The 22,789-nt window shown below is 32.8% G+C and overlaps 1 protein-coding gene across 3 annotated transcripts in view; it reads left to right on the top strand.

Moving 5' to 3' along the window:
* Window positions 1-20,056, top strand: part of LOC106108776 (irregular chiasm C-roughest protein-like) — a 72,791-nt gene extending 52,735 nt beyond the window's left edge. Inside the window, exons 6-20 of one of the 3 annotated variants that reach the window (XM_013290038.1) lie at window positions 1,668-1,759; window positions 3,165-3,273; window positions 3,956-4,129; window positions 9,831-9,933; window positions 10,909-11,042; window positions 11,344-11,467; window positions 12,039-12,184; window positions 12,654-12,807; window positions 13,495-13,730; window positions 14,030-14,188; window positions 15,059-15,153; window positions 15,531-15,685; window positions 15,926-16,033; window positions 16,692-16,784; window positions 19,759-20,056. In XM_013290038.1, the coding sequence (XP_013145492.1) occupies window positions 1,668-1,759; window positions 3,165-3,273; window positions 3,956-4,129; window positions 9,831-9,933; window positions 10,909-11,042; window positions 11,344-11,467; window positions 12,039-12,184; window positions 12,654-12,807; window positions 13,495-13,730; window positions 14,030-14,188; window positions 15,059-15,153; window positions 15,531-15,685; window positions 15,926-16,033; window positions 16,692-16,784; window positions 19,759-19,790 (1,914 nt within the window). In that variant the 3' untranslated portion in view covers window positions 19,791-20,056. Of the gene's footprint in view, window positions 1-1,667; window positions 1,760-3,164; window positions 3,274-3,955; window positions 4,130-9,830; window positions 9,934-10,908; window positions 11,043-11,340; window positions 11,468-12,038; window positions 12,185-12,653; window positions 12,808-13,494; window positions 13,731-14,029; window positions 14,189-15,058; window positions 15,154-15,530; window positions 15,686-15,925; window positions 16,034-16,691; window positions 16,809-19,758 lie in introns of all 3 variants that reach the window. The other 2 variants (XM_013290037.1, XM_013290039.1) reach the window with 2 other exon arrangements.
* Window positions 20,057-22,789: the final 2,733 nt, after the last annotated feature.

Below are 22,789 nucleotides of genomic sequence, written 5' to 3'. Positions count from 1 at the left end.
CCTCTACGTCTATACCAAATTTCATTGAGATCCGTTCAGCCGTTTAGGCTACAAACTCTAACAAACATCCATCCATCTATCTAAACTTTCGTATTTATAATATTAGTAAGAGCAAGATAGTAAGATTAGTAAGATTAATTTATAGTTGCTAATTAACAGTAAGTTTATTTTTTTCTGTAATTTATATAGCTTCGATACTTTAGTATCTTTTTGTTGTTAAATGAACCTGAAAGGGAAGGCATTAGCTCCTTAAGCACAGGATTTCCTACTAAAGCGGTATTGATCTTGTAAATAATGATTATACAATACAGAATCTTAATTATTATTATACTAGCTGTTCCCGTGCGGCTTCATCCGCATGGAATTATAAAAACTTTTTTTCTTGTTTACATTTATAAAATTCTCAATTGCAAATGTCAAAATACAAATGACCTTACTATGGCAATCTTGCTTCCGTGATGTTGGCAGCAGCATATGGTGTCTTTCGCACATTGGGGTCATAAATCCAATTTATTTACCCCCTAAGTTTAATAGCGTGAAAATGTATAGCCTAAAGCGTGACGTAAGTGTAGGGCTTTTTATTAAAGAAAGGATTATACAAAAATATTCTGTAATTCCTGACATCTTACGCCACAAAGACGTGTGTGTTTACGCTTTATTATAATAGTATAGATTATTATTATGTATTAAGAAATAAATGAAAACAATTTACGATCATTTAATATGCTCATTTGGTTGCAGGTGACTATTCTCTAGACATCAAAGACGTGACTCTGGATGACGACGGCAAATATCAGTGCCAAGTTAGTTCAGGACTGAACGGTAAGTTTGATCCCGTAGGAGTAGGCAAAGAGATTCAAATATATAGAGAAGGCATAGTTAAGACTTCACTTGAAACATTTTTCACATAAACATAGCTAACGCTATCTATTGATAAATCCTTAAGACCATATGTTTAAATTATTGCCAATAGATGTCATTAAACAATGTAAAATGTTTGTATTTTATTTTGTAAAATGTTTTATTACATGTGATACCTAAAATTGATACCTTCCAGAGAGAGTACCGGTAAAATATTATTTAATATGCCTCGTCTATATATTTAAATGTCTTTGGTAGGTAATTTTATGTTAACATGTATTTGATAGTAAAATAATTATGAAATATATGTTCATAGTTACCTAGATTTCAATTTAAATAATTTTTTTTTCTTTTTGTATCTTTATTACATAAAAATAATTAACTACCAAAATAATTTAATTAAAATTGAATATAATAATCATGTTAATAAATAAATAACGCGGAGTAAACTTATTGGGAATTCTTACACCAAACATTTGCTTCCAATACTCCAACATTCCATAATCCGTCGGTTGCATCCAATCAGCTTTATATTCCAGGCGAGCCGGCAATTCGATCTCGCTACGCGCAGCTCACGGTGTTGATCGCACCAGATCCCCCTCGGATCGTACAAGGGGCTTTCATTGACGCCACAGAGGACCAACCTGTGGATATCGAGTGCGTTTCCGAAGGTGGAAAACCGCCGGCTGAAGTGAGATTTTCCTTTACATTTTCCATTTAAAATTGCTTTTGTGATACATTTTTATTTACGATTTTAAAATATACTTTCTATTAAAATTTTATAGTTTGTGTTTTTCTGTTCGTAGATAACGTGGGTAGACGGAAATCAAGTTGTTATAAAAAAGAATGTTGAAAATAAAGTGGAATTGATGCCCGACGAACAAAGATATAAAACGAGGTAAAATATATTTCTTTATCTATATTAATACTAGCTGTTCCCATGCGACTGTATCCGCATAGAATTATAAAAATTTCATTTTATTGTTCACATTTGTCAAATTATCAATTGCAAATGTCAAAATACCAATGACCTTACTATGGCAATCTTGCTTCTTAATGTTGGCATCTCGTATCGTATGGTCTCTTTGCCACATTAGTTTTTATCAAAATATTTACCCCCTAAGTTTAATGGCGTGAAAATATATAGCCTAAAGCGTGACGTAAGTGTAGGGCTTTTTATTAAAAAAAGAATTATTCAAAAATATGTTGTAATTGCTGACATGTTAGGCAACAAAGAAGTGTGTGTTTACGCTTTATTATAATAGTATAGATTGTAAAGAAAGATTTGTATTATTGTATGTATAGAAATAACTCGGAAATTACTTAGCTGATTTAAAAAAAAATCACTATAACAAACTATGTCATCACTGAATGTAAATATTTATTAATTTTTTTTTAAATCCCTCGCGGATGAAGTCACTAGTATGAGCTAGTTTAATTTTCAAATTAGTTATTTCCGTGCGACTTTATTCGCATGACATTATAAAAACTTTATTTTATTGTTTACATTTAGTTCAATTACAGATGTTAAAATTTTTAATGACTTAATTACAACGCAGGAAATAGCCTAGTGTGTCGTAAGTGTGGAGCTTTATTATAAAAAAATATTTAAAATTCATCCTGCATAACAAAGTGTGTTTACGCTTTATTATATTAACTAGCTTTCGTCCGTGACTCCGTCTGTGTGAAATTAAAACGAAACAAAAGTCAGTAGCCTATGTATTCTTCCAGACTATGCTCTACATCTATGCTAAATTTCATCGAGATCCGTTCCTTAGTTTAGGCTACAAATTCTAACCTATCCATCCATCTAAACTTTCGCATTTATAACATTAGTAACTAGCTGTTCCTGTGCGGCTTCATCCGCATGAAATTATGAGAATTTTATTTATTTGTTTACATTTGCCAAATTACCAACAGCAAATGTCAAAATGACATGACATGACATGACAAACCTTAGCAGCCTTTCTTTCTTGATGTTGGCAGCAACTTATGGTCTCTTTCCCACATTAGGGTTTTTAACCAAAATATTTACCCCCTAAGTTTAATTACGTGAAAATATATAGCCTAAAGCGTGACGATAGTGGAGGGTTTTTTATAAAAAAAAGAATTATTCAAAAATACGCTGTAATTGCTGACATCTTAGGCAACAAAGAAGTGTGTGTTTACGCTTTATTATAATAGTATAGAAGTATAGATATAAGTAATATTTAAGTATAGATTGTAATGTCTAAAGTTACAAATTAATTAACTTAATCGTACTAAACAAGTAAACATATGTACTAATGTATCAATTGTTTTAGGTCAGTGTTGCGGTTGCTACCTAATAAGGTACACCACAATCGGACAATTACTTGTCAAGCACAGAATACTGCTGACAGAGCGTACAGGATGGCAACTGTGCATATCGAGGTATGTCATAGTCTAAGACATTAAAAAAATATGTGTAGTATACTTTGTCTAAAAAAGATAGATTAGTTCGATAAATGACGCATATGAAGTATCAAATTAACTTCGTATGAAGGCAAATGCCGTACTTAATAGACAGGTATCGTAGTGACGAAACAAACACGCAGCGAACAATTATGAACTATCGATATTCAGTTTAAATAAAAATTATCGAACTAAACTAAAATTATTATAAAGGCGGACAAGGCAATTGAAATTTAAAAAAAAAGCGGAAAACAATTGGCATAAATTTTTATTTTCGTTTATCTTTTTTTAAGTTTGAGAGATAAATTACATATTCAATCCATTTTTTTACTAAAGTTTATGTTACTTTACAAAAACAAACACTTACATACATATATACACACACACACGCATGCACACGTTCACACACACAAACACACACAATACACCAAGTAGCTTATAACAAAATATTTTTTTTTATGTATAACTCTCTAATCTTATTTTGTAACAATTTATTTTAAATTCCGCAAGACAATCATTAAAAGAAGACGCTGCCTCCTGAAACACAGTTATCACTACCTCAGGAGACAGAGTCCCACTAACTGTACTAAACTGTTTTAGTTCAATAAAGGATTTTTATTTTTTTTTTATTTTTATTTTACTTTATTTTAACTTGTTTTAGGTGAAGTATGCACCAAAAGTGACAGTCAAACTAAAGTCAGAGACAGTACAAGGAAGGATACCCGAAGGGAGTGAGGCTAGAGTCGGTTGTTCTGTGGACGCAAACCCACCAGCCCAGGTGTACCGGTGGTATATCAACAACAACCCAGTTATTGGTGATTATACTGATGAAATGGTAAGCTACCTCAGTACTTCAAATCCGAATTGTTAAAAATATCATTAAACTTTTTACAAAATCCATTAAAGTTTTTACAAATTCCATTAAAGTTTTTACAAATTCCATTAAAGTTTTTACAAATCCAAAAAATTTAGTTAAGGTTTCTATAAAATTTTACAAACATATTAATATTTTTATAAATCAGACTAGATACATAAGGTTTATACGAAAATAAATTAAAACTGTCATTTAAAAAGATGAATTAAGTTTTAAATTGCTGAAATTGTTTTGTAAAAGTCTGAATTTAGAACATTCTGTTTTTATTTTAAAGTAATAATTATATTTTTTTTCCCTAATAAAATTACTAACATTATAGATTTAAGAATTTCATTTCATTTTATCATAGAATTTGCATCGTTTATTTTATCCCACAAGATTATTTTAAATTATAGTTTCATATTAATGATTCAACGTAAACATAACCTCAAAATAAGACGTGTAATTAACAAAACTCACACAAAACAGTCATAAGGAATTCGCGAAATGTAATTGAATAAAACAAGCCTTAATATTTTGAAGACAAGCTCGCCTCACTCGGTAATTTTTCATGAATATATTTACTGAGGTGATGCTCGGTTCATCAGAATAATGTATGCCGTAGGCAGATGCTGTGTGAATGTTTTATGTCTGTATAATATTTAATTTGACAACACTCCGTCTCAACTGAAGAATGAACAGAGTTGAGATATGTTACCGGTAAATTGAAACTCCGCCCTTTTGTTATTTGACGAGTTATATTTAAATACTTTGTGAAATTGTGATTAGATTACATTCGGAAGTTCCTATTTATCGCATCGTTACCTAGTGATTCATTATTGTTAGGATAACCTTTTTTTAACGAAGTAAAACTCAAGTTACGTAGTTTGGAAACAGATTTCATGCAGTTGTCGAACCACAAACACTAACGAATGGTGAAATGTAGCTGGGAAACCGGCCGTAAGAGCCGTCGCACACATTTGACTAAACTATAGCAGAACTGTTGTGCGATTGTCGATTGTTTCGCAGACAATTCAACTGTTTAGTTGCACAACTACAAGTCGAGTAGTGTGCGCATATAAGCTCATAGGAATCAAAGCGAGAAACAGTTGTGCGATAGTTTAGTCAATGATGAGCGCGGTCTTATATGTACTTTTATGGTGCTGTCAAATTAACAACCAATAGTCACTTTAAAAAAATGTTTCAACTATAATATGTCGTAGTTTTAACAGTGGTAGAGCCCGCTTTAACATCTTCGCACGAATGGGTCGGCTCGACCGGTGCAATACCACGACCACACAGAAAACAGGCGTGAAGTGGAAGCAATTCCGCGTTTCGTCTGATGAGTGTGGTGCCGGAGGCCTAACTTTAGTCCCTTTTCCTTTCCACCCTTTTCTTAAGGGGAAAGGATGGGAGGGAAAAGTGGATTTGAAGGTGGAGGAAACGCATAGGAAGGGGAAATGTCCTCTTTATGTGCGTCTCCTCCTCCGTCAATTAGGGTAGGCAACGCATCTGCAATTGCGGATGTTTATGGGCAGCGGTCGCTTTCCATTTCGGTGGATTTAGGTGGCCGCTTGCTCGTTTGTCACCTCGTATTATAAAAAAAAAAAATGTCGATCTGTAAGTTCATAGAAATTATATACCACTTTGATAGATCAAGTATAGTAAGACATTTCACATTCTGTGTTATGTTCACTCTGTAAAATTTGTTACTCTGTGCCCTGTATCGGAAATACCACTCCTGTTTCCCGACACGGATAACTTCAAAAGCAGTACATGCTTTTCGAATTTATTCAACTAATCCAAGTAATGTTATGTAACATGCAAAATGTACAATCACTGCAATCCCCGGTGTTCCACTTTCACATTAAATACCATCTTTACAAATAGACAAACTCTGCCTTTTATAGATAACCAATAAGGTGACAAAAAGTTGCAAACCATGGAATAATAATAAAATGCAATTACCACATTTAATTAAAAAGCTTCCAATTGGCTATTGAAATCCAATTGACTGTAGATATTGTAACGCTGCTATAGTTTGTCTAAATAAAATCGATTAGTTTGACAATCGCTTGACAATTTAGTAGGGATTGGTTGTGTAAAATCAGGCATGAATCTTTTCGATTTTCGATTTTTATTCTTAAAGACGTTGGAATCGATAGATTCTTATTATAGTTAACTCACGAATTAAAAAAACTGTTTTTGTAAATAATCGAATTGGATTCCGCTATTATTATTGTCATCGCTAAATTATCTACACTATAATCAATACTAGATTTGTCCTCTAAATTAGTTAATAAAAAAATAATAATTTTAGTTAAGTTTGATAAATTTTATTTAAACCGAATATCGATATCGATCGTTTTGTGTTTGTTTTGTCACTACGATACCTGTCTATTAAGTATAGAATTTGCCTTCATACAAATTGAATTCGATACTTCATATGCTTTATTTATCAAACTAATCTATCTTAGACAAACTAAATTTTTTTTTTGTCATATATGGTGGCAAACGAGCAAGCGGCCACCTGAATCCACCAAAATGGAATGCGGCCGCTGCCCATAAACATCCGCAATTGCAGATACGTTGCCTACCCTTAATCAACGGAGGAGGAGACGCACATATAGAGGATATTTCCCCTTCCTATGCGTTAAAGCGGGCTTTACCACAGTTAAAAATTCCCCGATAGTACACAAACCTAAGGGTATAACGTAACCGTGCTGCAGGAAACGTGTGAATTTTTCAATATACTGCGCCCCACCATATACACGACTACGAGATGAAATTCACTACAATAATTGCCAACATTACCTTTATTGTTGTACGTTGAAATTAAACTGACTCGCAACTCGTTTAAAATTTATTCTACCGTCTATGAATAAAGGAAATTGCACGCTTGCGGCCAATTCGTACGTAAACTTCAATTATAAAGCTTGTTTTCTTTTGTTTTGCTTCTTTGAGTTCAAATATCGTTAATTATCCAACTCCTTTATTATGCGAGTATTATTGTTTGAACAGTTGCTATCTCTTTCATTCTTTTTAGAATAAACGAAACAAATGCTATGAAAGCGGATTTTCATGGTAACATAAAGAGAAAAGTTTTCATTCTTTGTTTCGGCTGGTCAAACACTTATCCGATTTTAAAGCGAGTACACGAAGTTATACGTTTCGGTATTTTTCTATTTTTTCGGACAAAACCGGTGCAATATTTATACTAATGTTATAAATAGGAAAGATTTGTTTTTTTTTTTGTATAGTTACATTGAAATAACTCAAAAACTACTAGGCAGATTTCAAAAATTCTTTCACCAATCTTACTAATCTTACTTCATACTATATAAATTTTATAAATGCGAAAGTTTAGATGGATGGATGGATGGATGTTTGTTAGCGTTTGTAGCCTAAACGGCTGAACGGATTTCCATGAAATTTGACAAAGGTTTAGAGCATAGTCTGGAAGAACACATAGGCTACTTTTTATCCCGGGAACAGTTACGGTTCCCGTGGGATACATTAATTTAGTTTTTTAATGTTTATGCGATCATTCTGCAACGGTTCAATATATCTTACTAAAATTTGGCACAGATATAAAACAAAGTCTGGAGTACACATGGGATACGCTTCATCCCCAAGAAATGTCCGGTTCCCGAGGGATACGTAGCTTTTTGTAATGTATATAGTTCGTGTGTTTTCTAATACCACGCGAACGAAGTCGCGGGCAACAGGTCGTACATAATAATACTACTAGCTCAATGAGTAACATGTGTATTTATTAAAAAAATATTCTGGCGTGGACGAAGACGCTAGCAAGAGCTAGTATAATTTTAATAGTCCCACAATTACATTAGTGCATCTTCAAAGCGCTAGATGGCGTTTTTGTGCTCTAATGTACGTAGTTATTTCAGACATTTTCTCTTGTACCGAGCTCCTTTCTGTGTACGAGCATGCACCTCATTTTGAAATTGTAGTCTGAAAGAAATTGTATAGCGCTGTTCTTTAAATTACCTCATCTACATAGGTTCTTTACGTATTTTCATACTAAAAAGATATACGTAAATATTTTTACTATGTCTATTTTATTGTGTTTTGTGGCATATTTTTTAAAACTACCAATTGTAAAGAGTTAACAAGTATAATTCTCGATAACATAATCTACGCTTTCAGTTGTTATTCTTTATTAAACCACTAGCTGTTCTCGTGCGGCTTCATCCGCATGAAGTTAAAAAAAATATTTGTTTACATTTGTCAAATTATCAATAGCAAATGTCAAAATGACATGACATGGCAAACCTTGGCAATCTTGCTTCCTTGATGTTGACAGCATTTATGGTCTCTTTCCCATATTAAGGTTGTTATCCAAAATATTTACCCCCTAAGCTTAATGGCGTGAAAATATATAGCCTAAAGCGTGACGTAAGTGTAGGGCTTTTTATTAAAAAAATAATCATTTAAAAATGTGTTGTAATTGCTGACATCTTAGGCAACAAATAAGTGTGTATTTACGCTTTATTATAATAGTATAGATTTACAACAATGTTACATAAATAATAGCCTATGTTACTCAGGATTAATGTAGCTTTCTAATGGTAAAAGAATTTTTAAAATCAGTCAAGTAGTTTTTGAGTATACCCATTACATACATACAACTTAACTTTCCACTTTTATATTACTTGAGATAGGTTATTAAAACTAAAGCAATCATCAAGTTAGCATTTCTAAGTTTGCAAAGCTCTTTATTTACACGGAGGTCTCTCGATAAATATTCAAAAGCCTCAATATTCAAGTTTCACTACTCTTATGCCAGTGACACACGATGGTAAATGAATATGCCAGATCAGTAGATAATACAGTACATTATTTGAACGCAATTTTAAACCTGGTTCTAATCCAAATACTAAATTGTAGACAAACTGCAAAATGTTTAAACTCTGAAATTCCGAATTATTACTTTATCTTTCGCAAAATAACTAATAAAATGAAATATCGTAATTGTTGGCATGGTCCAAAATGACTTCTGTATTATGGTGTGTGCGTACAAATAATAGTGCTATTCTACATTCCGTTGTTCCACTATTCTGTCTTGTGAAGCTAGCATTAAGTTGATAGCGTGTTATTAATTTCAAGTTTGTAACTTAAACTTTGTATATTGAAGGGTACTTTGTTAGTGACGTCATATTAGCTGTTAGGGTTGCTACATTTCATATTGTGTAGTTAATGGCAAAGGGCAAGACCGGATGGTCAACCCTATACGTAATTTACCGCAAACTTCTTGTTAGCTAAAAGCTCGATTGTTTATTTAGAGATCGATCTATTTGTAAGGATATTTTCTATACTAAAGACGGGAACTTATTTCCCAGGAGTTACTAAGCACATGAATAATAGTTTTAAGATTGAATTTACAAATAAAACCCTTAATAATAATCAATTATTTAATAGTTATTGATACGTATAGTCTTATTAATATTGTAACAAAATATCGTCAGGAGGCGTCCCAATTGACTTCTTTGTAACATGAATTTTGGACGTTAAGAAACTAGTTTTATATTTTTCTGAAATATAATGTTTTGTTATATTCTATTCTTGGTCTTAGAAATGAATGTCTACTAATTATTAACCGTTAAAATCCTGATTTTAATTTCTTTGTCAATTTCCTAGTTATTATCAATTTGAATTCTTTCAGATCATCTTCAACGTATCTCGAAAACATAACAAAGCAGTTGTGAAATGCGAAGTCAGTAATGCTGTGGGCCAGAATGAGGGAACTTTGAACTTAGATGTAACATGTAAGTTATTTTAAAATAACTAACCTACAAATTTGTCTTGAAATTATTGTATAGTGCACGAAATATGTTTAACCTTGTGTATTTTGTTCACATACTTGTTACTAACGGATATTATCTGATTACTCTGGCTTAAAATAGCAATTGCTTGTTGATGTCTTAAAAACAATTGATTCAAATTTAGGATTTAATTTTGACAGAATACAAATATACAATAGCAATATAGAAGTGAAAGAGACACTCTAAGGTCACACAGATTAGCTCATATATGTAATAATAGCTTTTGGCCGCGACTCCGTCCGTGTAGAATAAACAGTGGCAGTTTGACAGTGGTAGTGCCCGCTTTAACATCTTAGCACGAATGGGCCGGCACGCACCGTGTAACACCACGACCACACAGAAGGCAGGCGTAAAATGGAAGCAATTTCGTGTTTCGTCTGATGAGTGTGGTGCCGGAGGCTTAATTTAAGTCCCTTTCTCTTTACCACCCTTTTCTTATAAGGAGAGGATGGGAAGGGGAAGTGGATTTGACGGTGAGGAGATGCATAGGAAAGGGAAATATCCTCTTTTTGTGCGTCTCCTCTTCCGTCGTATAAGGGTAGGCAACGCATCTGCAATTGCGGATGTCAATGGGCAGCGGTCGCTTCGTCATTTTGGCGGATTCAGGTGACCGCTTGCTCGTTTGCCACCTTATGTTATTAAAAAAAAAGTGAAAGAGACACTAAGGTCACCAAGATTAGCCCATCTAGATGTAATAATAGCTTTTGCCCGCGACTCCGTCCGTGTAGAATTAAAAAAAAAGCGAGTAACCTATATGTTCTTTCAGACTATGCTATACACCTATGCTAACTTTAATTGAAATCCGTTCGGCAGTTTAGGCTACAAACTCTAACAAATATCCATCCATCCATCTAAATTTTCACATTTATAATATTAGTAAGATGTAAATACTATAATAATTGGTCTTCTGAACTATAGATCCACCGTCGTTTAGAAGTCGACCAAAGAACATCGAGGCGGAGGTAGGCACGCGTGTAACATTGAGCTGTGACGTCGACGGCCAGCCAGAGCCGGGTATCAGGTGGCTATTCCACGAACCAGGCAGGATCGGGGTAAGTGAATACTTTGATAGAGATAAATACTATGATAAATGTAACAATTTTATGCAAGATTTGAAACAATACAGTAGATCTTAAAAGAAATGTTTTAAGGACATGGATAAAATAGTAAATGTATATGATAATTCTTTAGCATTTTAAAATTTCTTATTATTCTGGGGCAGCTTTCAGAATTCCGTCTGCTCCCTGAGCGGCGCCAGTGCAGGGCAAAGAGAGACAATTAATTCTACAAAATAACTCTTTAATAATTCCTCAATAGAAACTATTTTATATGAACGTGCAATATCTTCAGCAGGTTAAAGGGAAGGCTTCAAACTTGAAGGTGACCGTGAACAACGATACCGCGGGCAGCTACATCTGTAAGGCTATAGTCGATGGATATCCAGAAGTAGAGAGTGAAGCTACTATCTTTATTAAAAGTAAGAAAATATAATCTTCCATTTCCATTTTAATAATAATAATAAGTCTAACTACTTGGCGTATGAAATCGACTACCATTATTCCGATAGTCATTTCGATACACGGGTTAATAGCGAAGAGCTTCGACCAACACCTCAAGAAGCTCTCGCTAGACAGTTGTATAGGGCCCGATTCAAAAGGCGGTTATTTTAGAAATCGCACGAATAATGAGGAGGTTCCTGTCTCTGCAGCCCTGACCACTGGTTGCTTGAGTCATCGGATTCCGCAGCCGGTGGTGTTCTATTTTTATATAATATTCATATTTTATTTTATTTTTATACAAATCTTGTAAAATGATGAATGATTCCATATATCTTTATTTCTTATTATATAGAGATTAAGAAATAGAGATATATGGAAATTAAAAGTCTAACTAATCATAGTTATTTTAACTTCCAGTATCCTCTAGAAAGCTAAGAGTCATGAAATGGTAAACAATTGTCAGTGAAATCTTTGGTTCTTAGAAATTACCCTGTTCCATATTCTTTAGAATATCAACCTTATCTTCGTAACAATAACGTTTATTTTTAGGTGTACCGAAAATCTTATCGAACAGAACACAATTTGGTTCAGAAGGTGAGATGGTGAGAGTTGAATGCGATGCTTTCTCAGTACCAAAGCCTGATGATATTAGATGGTACTTCGAAGGTCGAGAGATCAGTGTCATACAAGACCCAGTAAGTTTTTAACTATTATTCATTATTATTATTAAAATTGATATAAGGTGGAAGTTATCGCCAACCTTTTCAGACTATGAGACATATGCTCAGCGATGATGGACTTAAATAAGAAATTTAGGAGGAATCTAAGATTGAATGTGGATGTTTACAAAGGTACAAGCGGACTGTAGAAAGTATGATTTGTGAATGTGGATATTTTAGAAAATGGAGTGAATTCAGATATGACGGATGATAGAGATGTATGGAACAGCACAAAATGTGCCGGGGCTGGAATAAAGATGGCTTCTCTTGTTTAAGAACTAGTGTAGAGTCAGTTTACAGATAGAATTTTGAATACGGTCTACAAGAAGATTAGTTAAGGAACATTCAAATTAGATTACCATGGTCATGGACCTCTCTTTACATAGAAATCAGACGTATTATTACAATAGAAGCATTACACTAAACTTCATGCATTTGTTATCAGGATTACGCGACTTTAGAAGAGACCTTACCTGACGGCGTTGTTAAATCTAGTCTAGTGATACGAGCGAGCCAGTCTAAACATTACGGACTCTACAACTGCAGTGTTACGAATGAATACGGGAATGCGAACGCGGCTATTGCTTTGAAGCCTTTAAGTGAGTAAACATGCAATGTCTATTTATACTAATGTTATAAAGATGAAAGATTTGTATTTTTGAATGTATTGATATAACACAAAAACTTTTTGAACGATTTGAAAAACTCTTGCATCTTTAGAAAGGGAATTTACCTGTGAGTGACATAGGCATAATAACATATCTTTTTTATTAATTTTTAATTTCACGCAGACGAAGTCGCGTTTCTCTCGCTAGTCATATAAAATTATAACGAAACGAATCAGATGTTAATAATACAAGAAGTTATCACTAATAATGGCAAGATTATTTAAAATTTAAACTTACTAGATTTCACCCGAAATTCCCTCCGCGCGGAATTAAAAAAAAACAAGAGCAAGTAGCCTATGTGTTCTTCCAGACTATCCTCTACATCTATCCCAATTTCATCGAGATCCCTTCAGCCGTTTAGGCTACAAACTGTAACAACCATCCATCCATCCATCCATAAAATTTTTCGCATTCATAATGTTACTTAACTAACTAAGATTTGTTCTTTCATCTGTCTAATCATTCTCTGTTAAAAATTAAAATTTGGGTGTTATGTTAACACATAATTCCTGAACAGCTAAATGAATCTGAATCAAATTTGAAAAGCATTGAGTGATGGTATAGTCTAAACTTATTATTAAATACAATGACAGCTATACAATGTTTTATCTTTTGTAGAAACACTTCCGCTCTTCATCATTCTGATCGGAGTCACCTCTGGTATTATTATCTTCTCTGCTTTCGTCATTCTTCTCGTGATATGCCATAGAAGAAGAAGAAAGAAGGGTCAACAAATAAATGAAAAGCCAGATGTAACAGTCACCACGGGAGATATGTACAAAGAGAGTGATAGGAGTTCTAATATCAGCGATTTGAAATTACAAATTGGTCAGAGTGAAGGCAGTTATGAATTGGTAAGTGAAATAATAATAATTACAAAACAGAAGTAAATGCTACAAATTTTAATGCTTTACGTTTAGAACGTGACTACTTTAGTCGAATTCAATTTCTAACAAATAAATTCCATAATTATTAAAAAACTAATCACGCGTCAGTAATTAAAATCACAAATTTTACATTGCACAATTTTAACAGATTACTCCTAAATATTGCCTAAGCAGTAAGGTTGCTGTTAGGTTAGGAATCATTTGTTAGGTTAGGATTAAAAAAATAAAAAAGGTTCTTATTTCTCACAAGTTTATTCCATTACCAGGACTACACGAGTTCAGATCGTTCTGAGATAAAGAACCCAGCAGGGCTTCCTCTCGCTGGTCCCGTGGTAATGCCGAACATACGACATGACGATCCACTTATGCAATATGGATATAGTAATGATTATTCGGACCCTACATACAATGATCCATATTTTAAGGTAAGTTTTATACTTTTTAAAATCTTCAATCAATAGTTAATAGCCACTGACTAGATTTTTTGTCAGCCAATCATCATCATCATCTTTCTGCCTTATCCTATTCCCGTAGGGTCGGCGCGCCGGATTTTCGTCCTCCAAATAACTATCATCCGTCATCTCAGTCATCACTCCCTTCTTGATCATGTCACCTTTCACGCAATCCATCCATCTCTTTCTACGTCTACCTCTACCGGTGTACTCCTCTTTCATAACTAACGTCCTTCTTGTTACATGCGATTCATCCCTTCTCATTTTATCAGCCAATAGGGCGCTTGTAAGCTTGTATGAAGTTTTATGATACCGATTTTTTAGAGCGGACGCACAACTGTTGTGCGATTGTCGATTCGCAGCCAATTCAACTGTTTGTACAACTAAAATTCGAGTAGTGTGCGCATGTAAGGTCATAGGAGTCAAAGCGAGACTAAAAAATTGTGCGATAGAGATAGAGTATTAGGTGTTTATTACGTTTGGAATATGTTACAAATTCATTTACATTTAATTTTACGCTATCAAAGGACAGTTTATTTGCTATTGAATTGGAAAATTGTAAGTCATATGAAATACTAGGAAAAGTATAGATTGTGTGAAAGAGGATATTACTAAGAAGAGAGTGAATTCAGATATGACGGCTGATAGAGATGTATGGAGCACACTGTGCTGATCCGTAGGGAGAAGGGTATGATGATGCATATGTGATACTAGCGATATGTTAATACACTTTTCAAACTAGTGAAATATGCTTGTATTTATAACTCAGAACTTAAGTTGAATATTGATATCCTAAGTTGTGAAAATTAATTGTAAAGTTGTAACATGTATTAATATTTCTAGAACCCCGCGGGCTATGTGTACGACTACCCTCAGGGTTATGTCCCTCCTCCACATTTGAGGGTCCAATCCCCAACACAGTTGGAGGTACCTAATAGGTAAGTAAAGTCTACATTAAGATTAATTCATTCTACTTAATTTTCACCTACTATTTAAATATTAAAACTTAAGTTTTAACGAATCTTTTTTGATTTGTTAACAACTTTTTTTTAACTTCAAACAGTCATGGTTTTTACAAATATAATGTTCGTAAGATACGAATTTCTTACCACGACCTTTTTCACACTACCGCGTCACTTAGATCAGCCTGTGAACATGGCGCTTGCAACTGTGCCGAAATATCGGGTGCTAAAACAATTCAATCGTGGTAAGAAAGCCGTATCTTTTGAAAATAACACTTTTATTAAGTTTGTGCCTGCGCAGTAATTTAAAACATAATATTAATTTTGGATTAATTGAGAATTTAAATACACAGGTCGCTGCAAGGTTCATTGACGCGCAGTATTGATACCACGTCAACTCTTCCTTTGTCAGCCGGCAATGGATCTCAAACTAACTCATTGCAACGAACGAAACCGTCCGAAGAAACCGATGCGATAAATAATCTAGGACTGCCTTTGGGTGGAGAAAGTAAGTCAAAATTCTATAGAAAAATTACCAATACACTCAGAATTTGATGCCAAGTGCCAACTTTCGCATTTATAATATTAGTTCTCCTTTTTCTCATATTTTTAAAACCGAGCGTATACAAGCTTTTAAAATTTCATAAATATTTACACTTGCATTGACTGTACCAAGTGGTAGGTATACTTCGATATTAACACATTATGAAAGTGGGTTGATGTTTTAATTTGTGTACCGTTCTCACAGACCCTCCTACGCCGATCTACGCACAGCCGAACAATAAAGGCAACGCAGGCATCGACTTAAGATATGCCGCGACTTACGGAAACCCTTATCTTAGGAATAGTTCTGTTGGTAAGTTAAAATATTTATTTAAACAAATACGACATTAATTACAAAATTACTTGGAAATTTTAATCTTAATTATTTTTAATTTTAATGGTATTTATAATTTTAATTTATTGTTTTATTTATATCTTACCAGTATTAGTTCTTCTGCCCGGTTAGTACTCGTAGTACTTAATATGTTAAGTCTTAACTAGTAATCCGCTTGCTAAGTATTAGTAACCCCTAAAAATATTAGTATTTCTCTACTATATCACCTATACTTAATGTAATACAGAGAAAAGATTTGTATTTTTGTATGTATTGAAATATCTCAAAAACTACTGGTTGGATTCTGAAAATTCTTTCACCATTAAAAAGCTACATTATCAGTGATTAACATAAGCTATACTTTTTATTATTTAATTACACGCGGAATGTATTATAAACCTTCATCTTGAAATGCTCTATCTGCTAAAAACTGCATCAAAATGTATTACGTAGTTTTAAAGATCCAAACATACATAGGGACAGCAAGATAGCGGGACTTTGCTTTGATTATGTACTTCTGCTAGCGTTTTCACCTTAGTTAGCACACTTTATTATTCATTTATTGAGTTCTCAAATAAATATACTTATTTCATGCTGCAGTTTGATTTCTTTGCAATTAAGTGTTCTTATTCAATAGGGTACGGAAGTCAAGTGCATACGGCGAAGCCCGCAGCCACACCTGCGCCGCCGCCGTACTCAGCTGTCAGAAGCTCTGTCGCTATGCCTCCAGGTACATAACCGACACCAAATATAGGTAAATACATAAGTATATAGCATGAGTTTACTTACATAACTAAAGTATTGTTGATGTCTCTCTTTCACTCTTTGTGAATCTTAATATTACTTTCTCTTTCTTGTAACGAAATGCAACTAAACGTGACGCGTTTCATCTTGACTTATTTTAGAATTAATAAACCACTTTATATTACTAAAGAATACTTACTCATTTGTTGACTCTATAAGCAGATATGTTCAGGTACAAATAGTTAGAGCACGCAAACACCTTTGATTTAACTATCGCATAACAGTTGTGTGATTGTCGATTGTTTCGCAAACTCAACTGTTTAGTTGCACAATTAAAAATCGAGTAGTGTATAAGATCATAGAAATCAAATCACGATTAAACACTTATGCGATTGTTTAATCCAAGGTGTGTGCTCTTAACAGTGGTAGAGCCCGCTTTAACATCTTCGGACGAATGGGTCGGCTCGCCTGGTTAAATACCACGACCACACAGAAGACAGCCGTGAAATGGAAGCAATTCCGCGTTTCGTCTGATGAGTGTGGTGCCAAAGGCCCAATTTTAGTCCCTTTCCCGTCCCACCTTTTTCTTTAAGATATTGATGGATGGGAAAGTGGATTTGACGGTGGAGGAGACGCATAGGATGAGGAAAGATCCTTTTTATGTGCTTCTCCTTCGTCGATTTAGGGTAGGCAACGCATCTGCAATTGCGGATGTCTATGTGCAGCGGTCGCTTCGCCATTTTTGCGGATTTAGGTGGCCGCTTGGTCGTTTGTCACCTTTTTGTATATAAAAAAAAAACATTAAAATGCCTGATATTATTAGGAACCGTTTCTAAACGCAAACCGCTATTGACAGAGCATTTTACTCAATCAATACAATTACTTATCCAAACGATACCAACAATTTGCCTTGCGAAGATTTGTTTGAGCAATCATTATGATGTTGTTTTAACAATTTTCATTTCATTTTATCGTTTTCTTTTGTAAAAAAACATCCTTGAATACCAATTTAGTTAGTATAACTGATTGTAATTGTCATGTTATTGTGGTTTAGCTGTTGTTCGTGACTTACACGTGAAAAAAACATATCCTATGTTACTCAGTGATAACGTAGCTTTCTAATGGTGAAAGAATTTTTAAAATCGGTCCAGTAGTTTTTGAGTTATTTCAATATATATAAAAATGTCAATCTTTCCTCTTTATAAAATTAGTATATATAAAGATAAATCCAGTAGCATTAAATAAAAGCGGAAATACACGTTAGTAGACCAGGTACTGCCATGATGACACGACATCTCCAGCGTCAAAATTCATACCCCCTTCTGCGACTTTACACATTGCTGTTGCAAAATGCTAACTGGTTACCAAATCTACTGACATGTGTACTGACTTTATACTTTTCTATGGGACTCTATTGTTAAAGTAATAATTTAAAATCATGTTAAAACAGTAAATATTCACAATAATAATATCGAATTTCTAATACAAATGATATACGGATAGTATTGATTGAACTTTGTCAAACCTTTTTTGGGGTCACCTATAATTACTTACAATACGTGGTTATTAATAATTACTGGCCTGCCGTTGGTACTATCATAGCTACACGCGGTGTTCCTTTTACAAAAAAGGTTCCTTATTCCAATGAGATAATCCGCATCTTATAAAAATTTAAAATTACTTTACTTAGTTTAAGTGAAATGTACATTCTAAACATAATAATTAATCTTTATTTAATTAATGGAATAATTTAATAAAAATAAAATAAAAAATAACCAATACATATGCAGCAATGAGTTGAAACGATGATATTAAAAAAGCAATCAGCGTTTTTTCGTACACAAACAATTAAATGCAACGTCTTTTAGGTTACTAGCTGTTGCTTGTGACTTCGTCCGCGTGAAATTAATTAAAAAAACCAACCAGTGTTACTCAATGAAAATGTAAGTGGTGATATAATTTTTCAAATAGGCCTAGTAGTTTTTAAATTATTTCAATGTATACAAAAATACAAATCTTTCATTTTTATAATATTAGTATAGACATCTATTTTTTCGTGTTGTCTTAATGTGTTTAAAACGTTTAAAATACTTTAACTTTTTATGTCAAACACCGCGAAATTCCCCGATAGTACCATAGTGTGTTGTATGTAATATTCATAGATTGATTGAAGGGTTCGAAACAAAATTGTCAATGTACAGAACCAATTAATAAGGGAAATATACTTTCGTTGAATTTAAATTTACAATGTGTTTGAAATTCGATTTCGGAACGCCTTAATGATTACTTGTAATAGTAATTTACAAATTGGCTTTAAGAGATTATTATGTCTGTAATCAAGGCATTAGCAGTGGAAATGTATTTAATTCCAATAAATGTATACTTTCATTAGAAATATAATCATCCGGTTAGCTACTTGTTATAATCTTAGTGTAAAAGGGGTCTTAAAATCTATATACTAATACTAGCTTTCGCCCGCGACTCCGTCTGCGTGGAAATATAATAAAAGTAATACAAGTAGCCTATGTGATCTTCCAGACTTTTCTCTACATCTATGCCAAATTTCATCGAAATCCGTTATGCCGTTAAGGCTACAAACTTTAACAAACTTTCGCATTTATAATATTAGTATGATTACGAAGAGGAAAGATTTGTATGTTAGTATGTATTGAAATAACTCAAAAACTACTCGGCCGATTTCAAAAATTCTTTCACCATTAAAAAGCTACGTTATCAGTGAGTAACATAGGCTATATTTTAGACCGACTTCCCAAAAGAAGGAGGTACTCAATTCGTCTGTAATTATTATTATTTTAATTTCACGTAGAGGAAGTCGCGAGCAACAGCTAGTTAAATATAAGCACATAAAAATTTTGTAGAACACTGTGATTCAATTTTTTTTTATATTATGTAGTTGTCTGCTGTTTCAAGCAAAAAATAACACATGTTTTCTTTTACAGGTAACGAATCTTCGCAAGGAACAAATGTATAGCGAAGGCTTTTTCGCCTTGTGTAGGTGAATTGCTATCAGAGACATTTATGTGCAAATGTGTAATTATATGTTCCTAAATAGACTTATTGTACACGGACTGAATTGTAAATAGTGAAATAGGCTAGTGAAATGTACAGTTTTTATATAAAATCTGGTCATGTGACTAATTTTGGTGTATTTCATTACGTGATTGAGAACATTTTGCGTTTCGTAATTGTTTTGTTAAATTAAAAATTCAAAATTCGAAAAAAAAATATTGTATTCTACATTTTTGTGAAAAATTATTTTATAAATACCATATTTACGTATTTAATGTAATTTTCAGTATTTTTCCATTTAATTGAGATTTTATTTAAGCAAGGTAATTACAAATAGTATTGTAAAATATTTGCTCAACGATTTTTTATGCATTTCCAATGTATTTTATTTAATTGCGACTCAAAAATGTAAGTACATATATTAAGGGCCTGTCCCACCACTGGCTGATAGAGGCTCAAATAGCTGAATGACGTCACTGACAAATAAGGTAACAAAATCCGATATTCATCACATATTTTACACGTTGGATTGTTAGATAGTTTTCGTTGGGACAGGCTCTTAAACTTGTGTTTTCCAACTTTATTTTTTTTGTATAAAACACTGATGTTAGCTATTCAGTATTTTTTTTAAATGGAGAAAAAATATTGTTAACGCCATTTTGTTAATTGTAATGTTATCTTTTGTACAAAATAATAAATTGTAGGCCAGTTCTGTATTGAAACTATGTATAAATTCTTTTTTTTTATCAAAAAAAAACGATCACAGATAATACAATTTTTAAATTTAATAATTTTAAAGATTCAAATATGAAAAAAAAATTCTAAGTTAGATAGAAAATTTTTCAAAGATTTTATATAGACAGATAATTTCTGTGATACACCATAGATAATTTTTTTAAATTGTTCAACCTCATTTCTACGATTGTTCTTAGCCTTACAATAAAACCATTTAATTTAAAATACAGATTAAAAAGGTAGACAAGGATATCTGATCCGACGACGTAGATATATATAAACAGATAGGCGATTGTTTTAAAATGACAAACTTAGCTTTGTTCCTACTTACACGGGCCTTTTCTAGTAAACAACAGTAAAGTCTATCAGCCTTACAAATAAACGCGGGCTAAAATTGTAAATTGTTGCCTATACTTGGTTTATTCCTAACCTAAAATAACCGCGTTAATTTGTAAGGCTGTATCAATATTGTTGATTCAAAAACTTTTATCGTGACCAACCAAGAAGGGGTAAATCAAATAGACACTTAGTAGCTTTGTTTATAATCTGTCTATTTATAAAGGTCAGTGGTCATAAGTTCATTTTCGTACTGTAGCTGTCATATGTTTTTTTCTTTTATACGTTGTCTATACCTTTGTAGGTATATTTTCTAACAGAATCAACGATATTTGCGTTTCCTCAGGCCAGATGTCTTTGACTATAATATTGAAGTCTTTTTGTGGTTATTTTTTGTATTGTTATTTTTATCCACCGCCATATTGTTCCAAAAAAATATAGAAACACCTGTTTACTAGTAATAAGAAATGTATAGAAATCATTTTGAATGGAAGTGTTTTTTTTTATTCTCTGCATGCGAAATATTATTCTCATAATATTTGTTTCCGAAATATATCTTTCATAACTTTAAATTGTTTTATTAGAAATCCCGTTATAGTGTGTCTAAATAATTTGGATTAGTTTGACAATTCATTTCAAATTTAGTAGGGACGGGTTGTGTAAAATCAGTCATGAATCTTAAAGATTTTCGATTTTTATTCTTATAGAAGGTGAAATCGATAGTTCATAGTTATAACTTATGAATTAAAAAAAAAAACACTGTTTTCTCAAATTAATAATGACCATAACAGATAATGAGAGTAAAAAAATGTTTATTACTGCACAGCCATATGTAATCGAATTGGATTTCGCTATTATTTCTGTCACCGCTAAATTCGCTACACTATAATCAATACTAGAATTGTCCTATAAATTAGTTATAAGAAAATAGCAATTTAAGTTCAGTTCGATAAACATTAAAACCGAATATCGATAGTTCAAAATTGTTCGCTATGCGTGTTTGTTTTGTCACTACGATACCTGTCTATTAAGTACGGCATTTGCTTTCATACAAATTGAATTCGATACTTCATATGCGTCATTTAACAAACTATATCTTATTTAGACAAACTATAATTTCAAATCTGAAATAAATGAAATGATAAAACAAATGCAACTGCGCATTTCTACAATAATAAGTAAACCTACTCAATTAATAAAAAGTTAAGTAAATTAATTCCCTACCCATTCGGTGAGAATTTCTGTGAAATATTTACCCCATTTCAGTGTAATATTTGGACGTTCTCGAGACAATTATTTCAAAACTTATAGTAACATATGTGTGTAATTCTAGCTCTAAATAATATCAGTCGTACGGTATTAGATCAAAGTGGGAATGGAATTTAATTCTTTGCACACATTACAAAGCGCCCATCGCAATCATTAACAGGGCGGTCATCAAAAGCTCGTTTCGAACTTTTTTCCCATCTCTAGGAAATAAAACGTAAAACTATAGTTTATATAAAGACATGTCTGCGAGGAAATTATTACATTACTTGTTATTACAATGTAATTTTGTATTATTACTTTCAATTGAGAAATATATTTACTAGCTATTGCTCGCGACTTCGTCCGCGTGAGATTAAAAAATGTAATCTACATTACTCATAGATAAATTACCTTTCAAAAGGTGAAAGAATTTTTGAAATCGGACAAGTTTTTACGTCAATCGAATACATACAAAAATACAAATCTTTCCTCTTAATATTAGTATAGGCTAGCTGTTGCTCGCGACTTCGTCCGCGTGAAATTGTAAAATATGAAAAAGATATCCTATTTTATGATCAGCGATAGCTTTTTAATGGTGAAAGACTTTTTAAAATCGGCCCAGTAGTTTTTGAGTTATTACAA

The sequence above is a fragment of the Papilio polytes genome, unplaced genomic scaffold (assembly GCF_000836215.1).
Source record: "Papilio polytes unplaced genomic scaffold, Ppol_1.0 DF821400.1, whole genome shotgun sequence".
NCBI classification, from domain to species: Eukaryota; Metazoa; Arthropoda; class Insecta; order Lepidoptera; family Papilionidae; genus Papilio; species Papilio polytes.
Note: the sequence above shows the minus strand (reverse complement) of the source record. Positions and strands in the feature narration are given on the sequence as shown.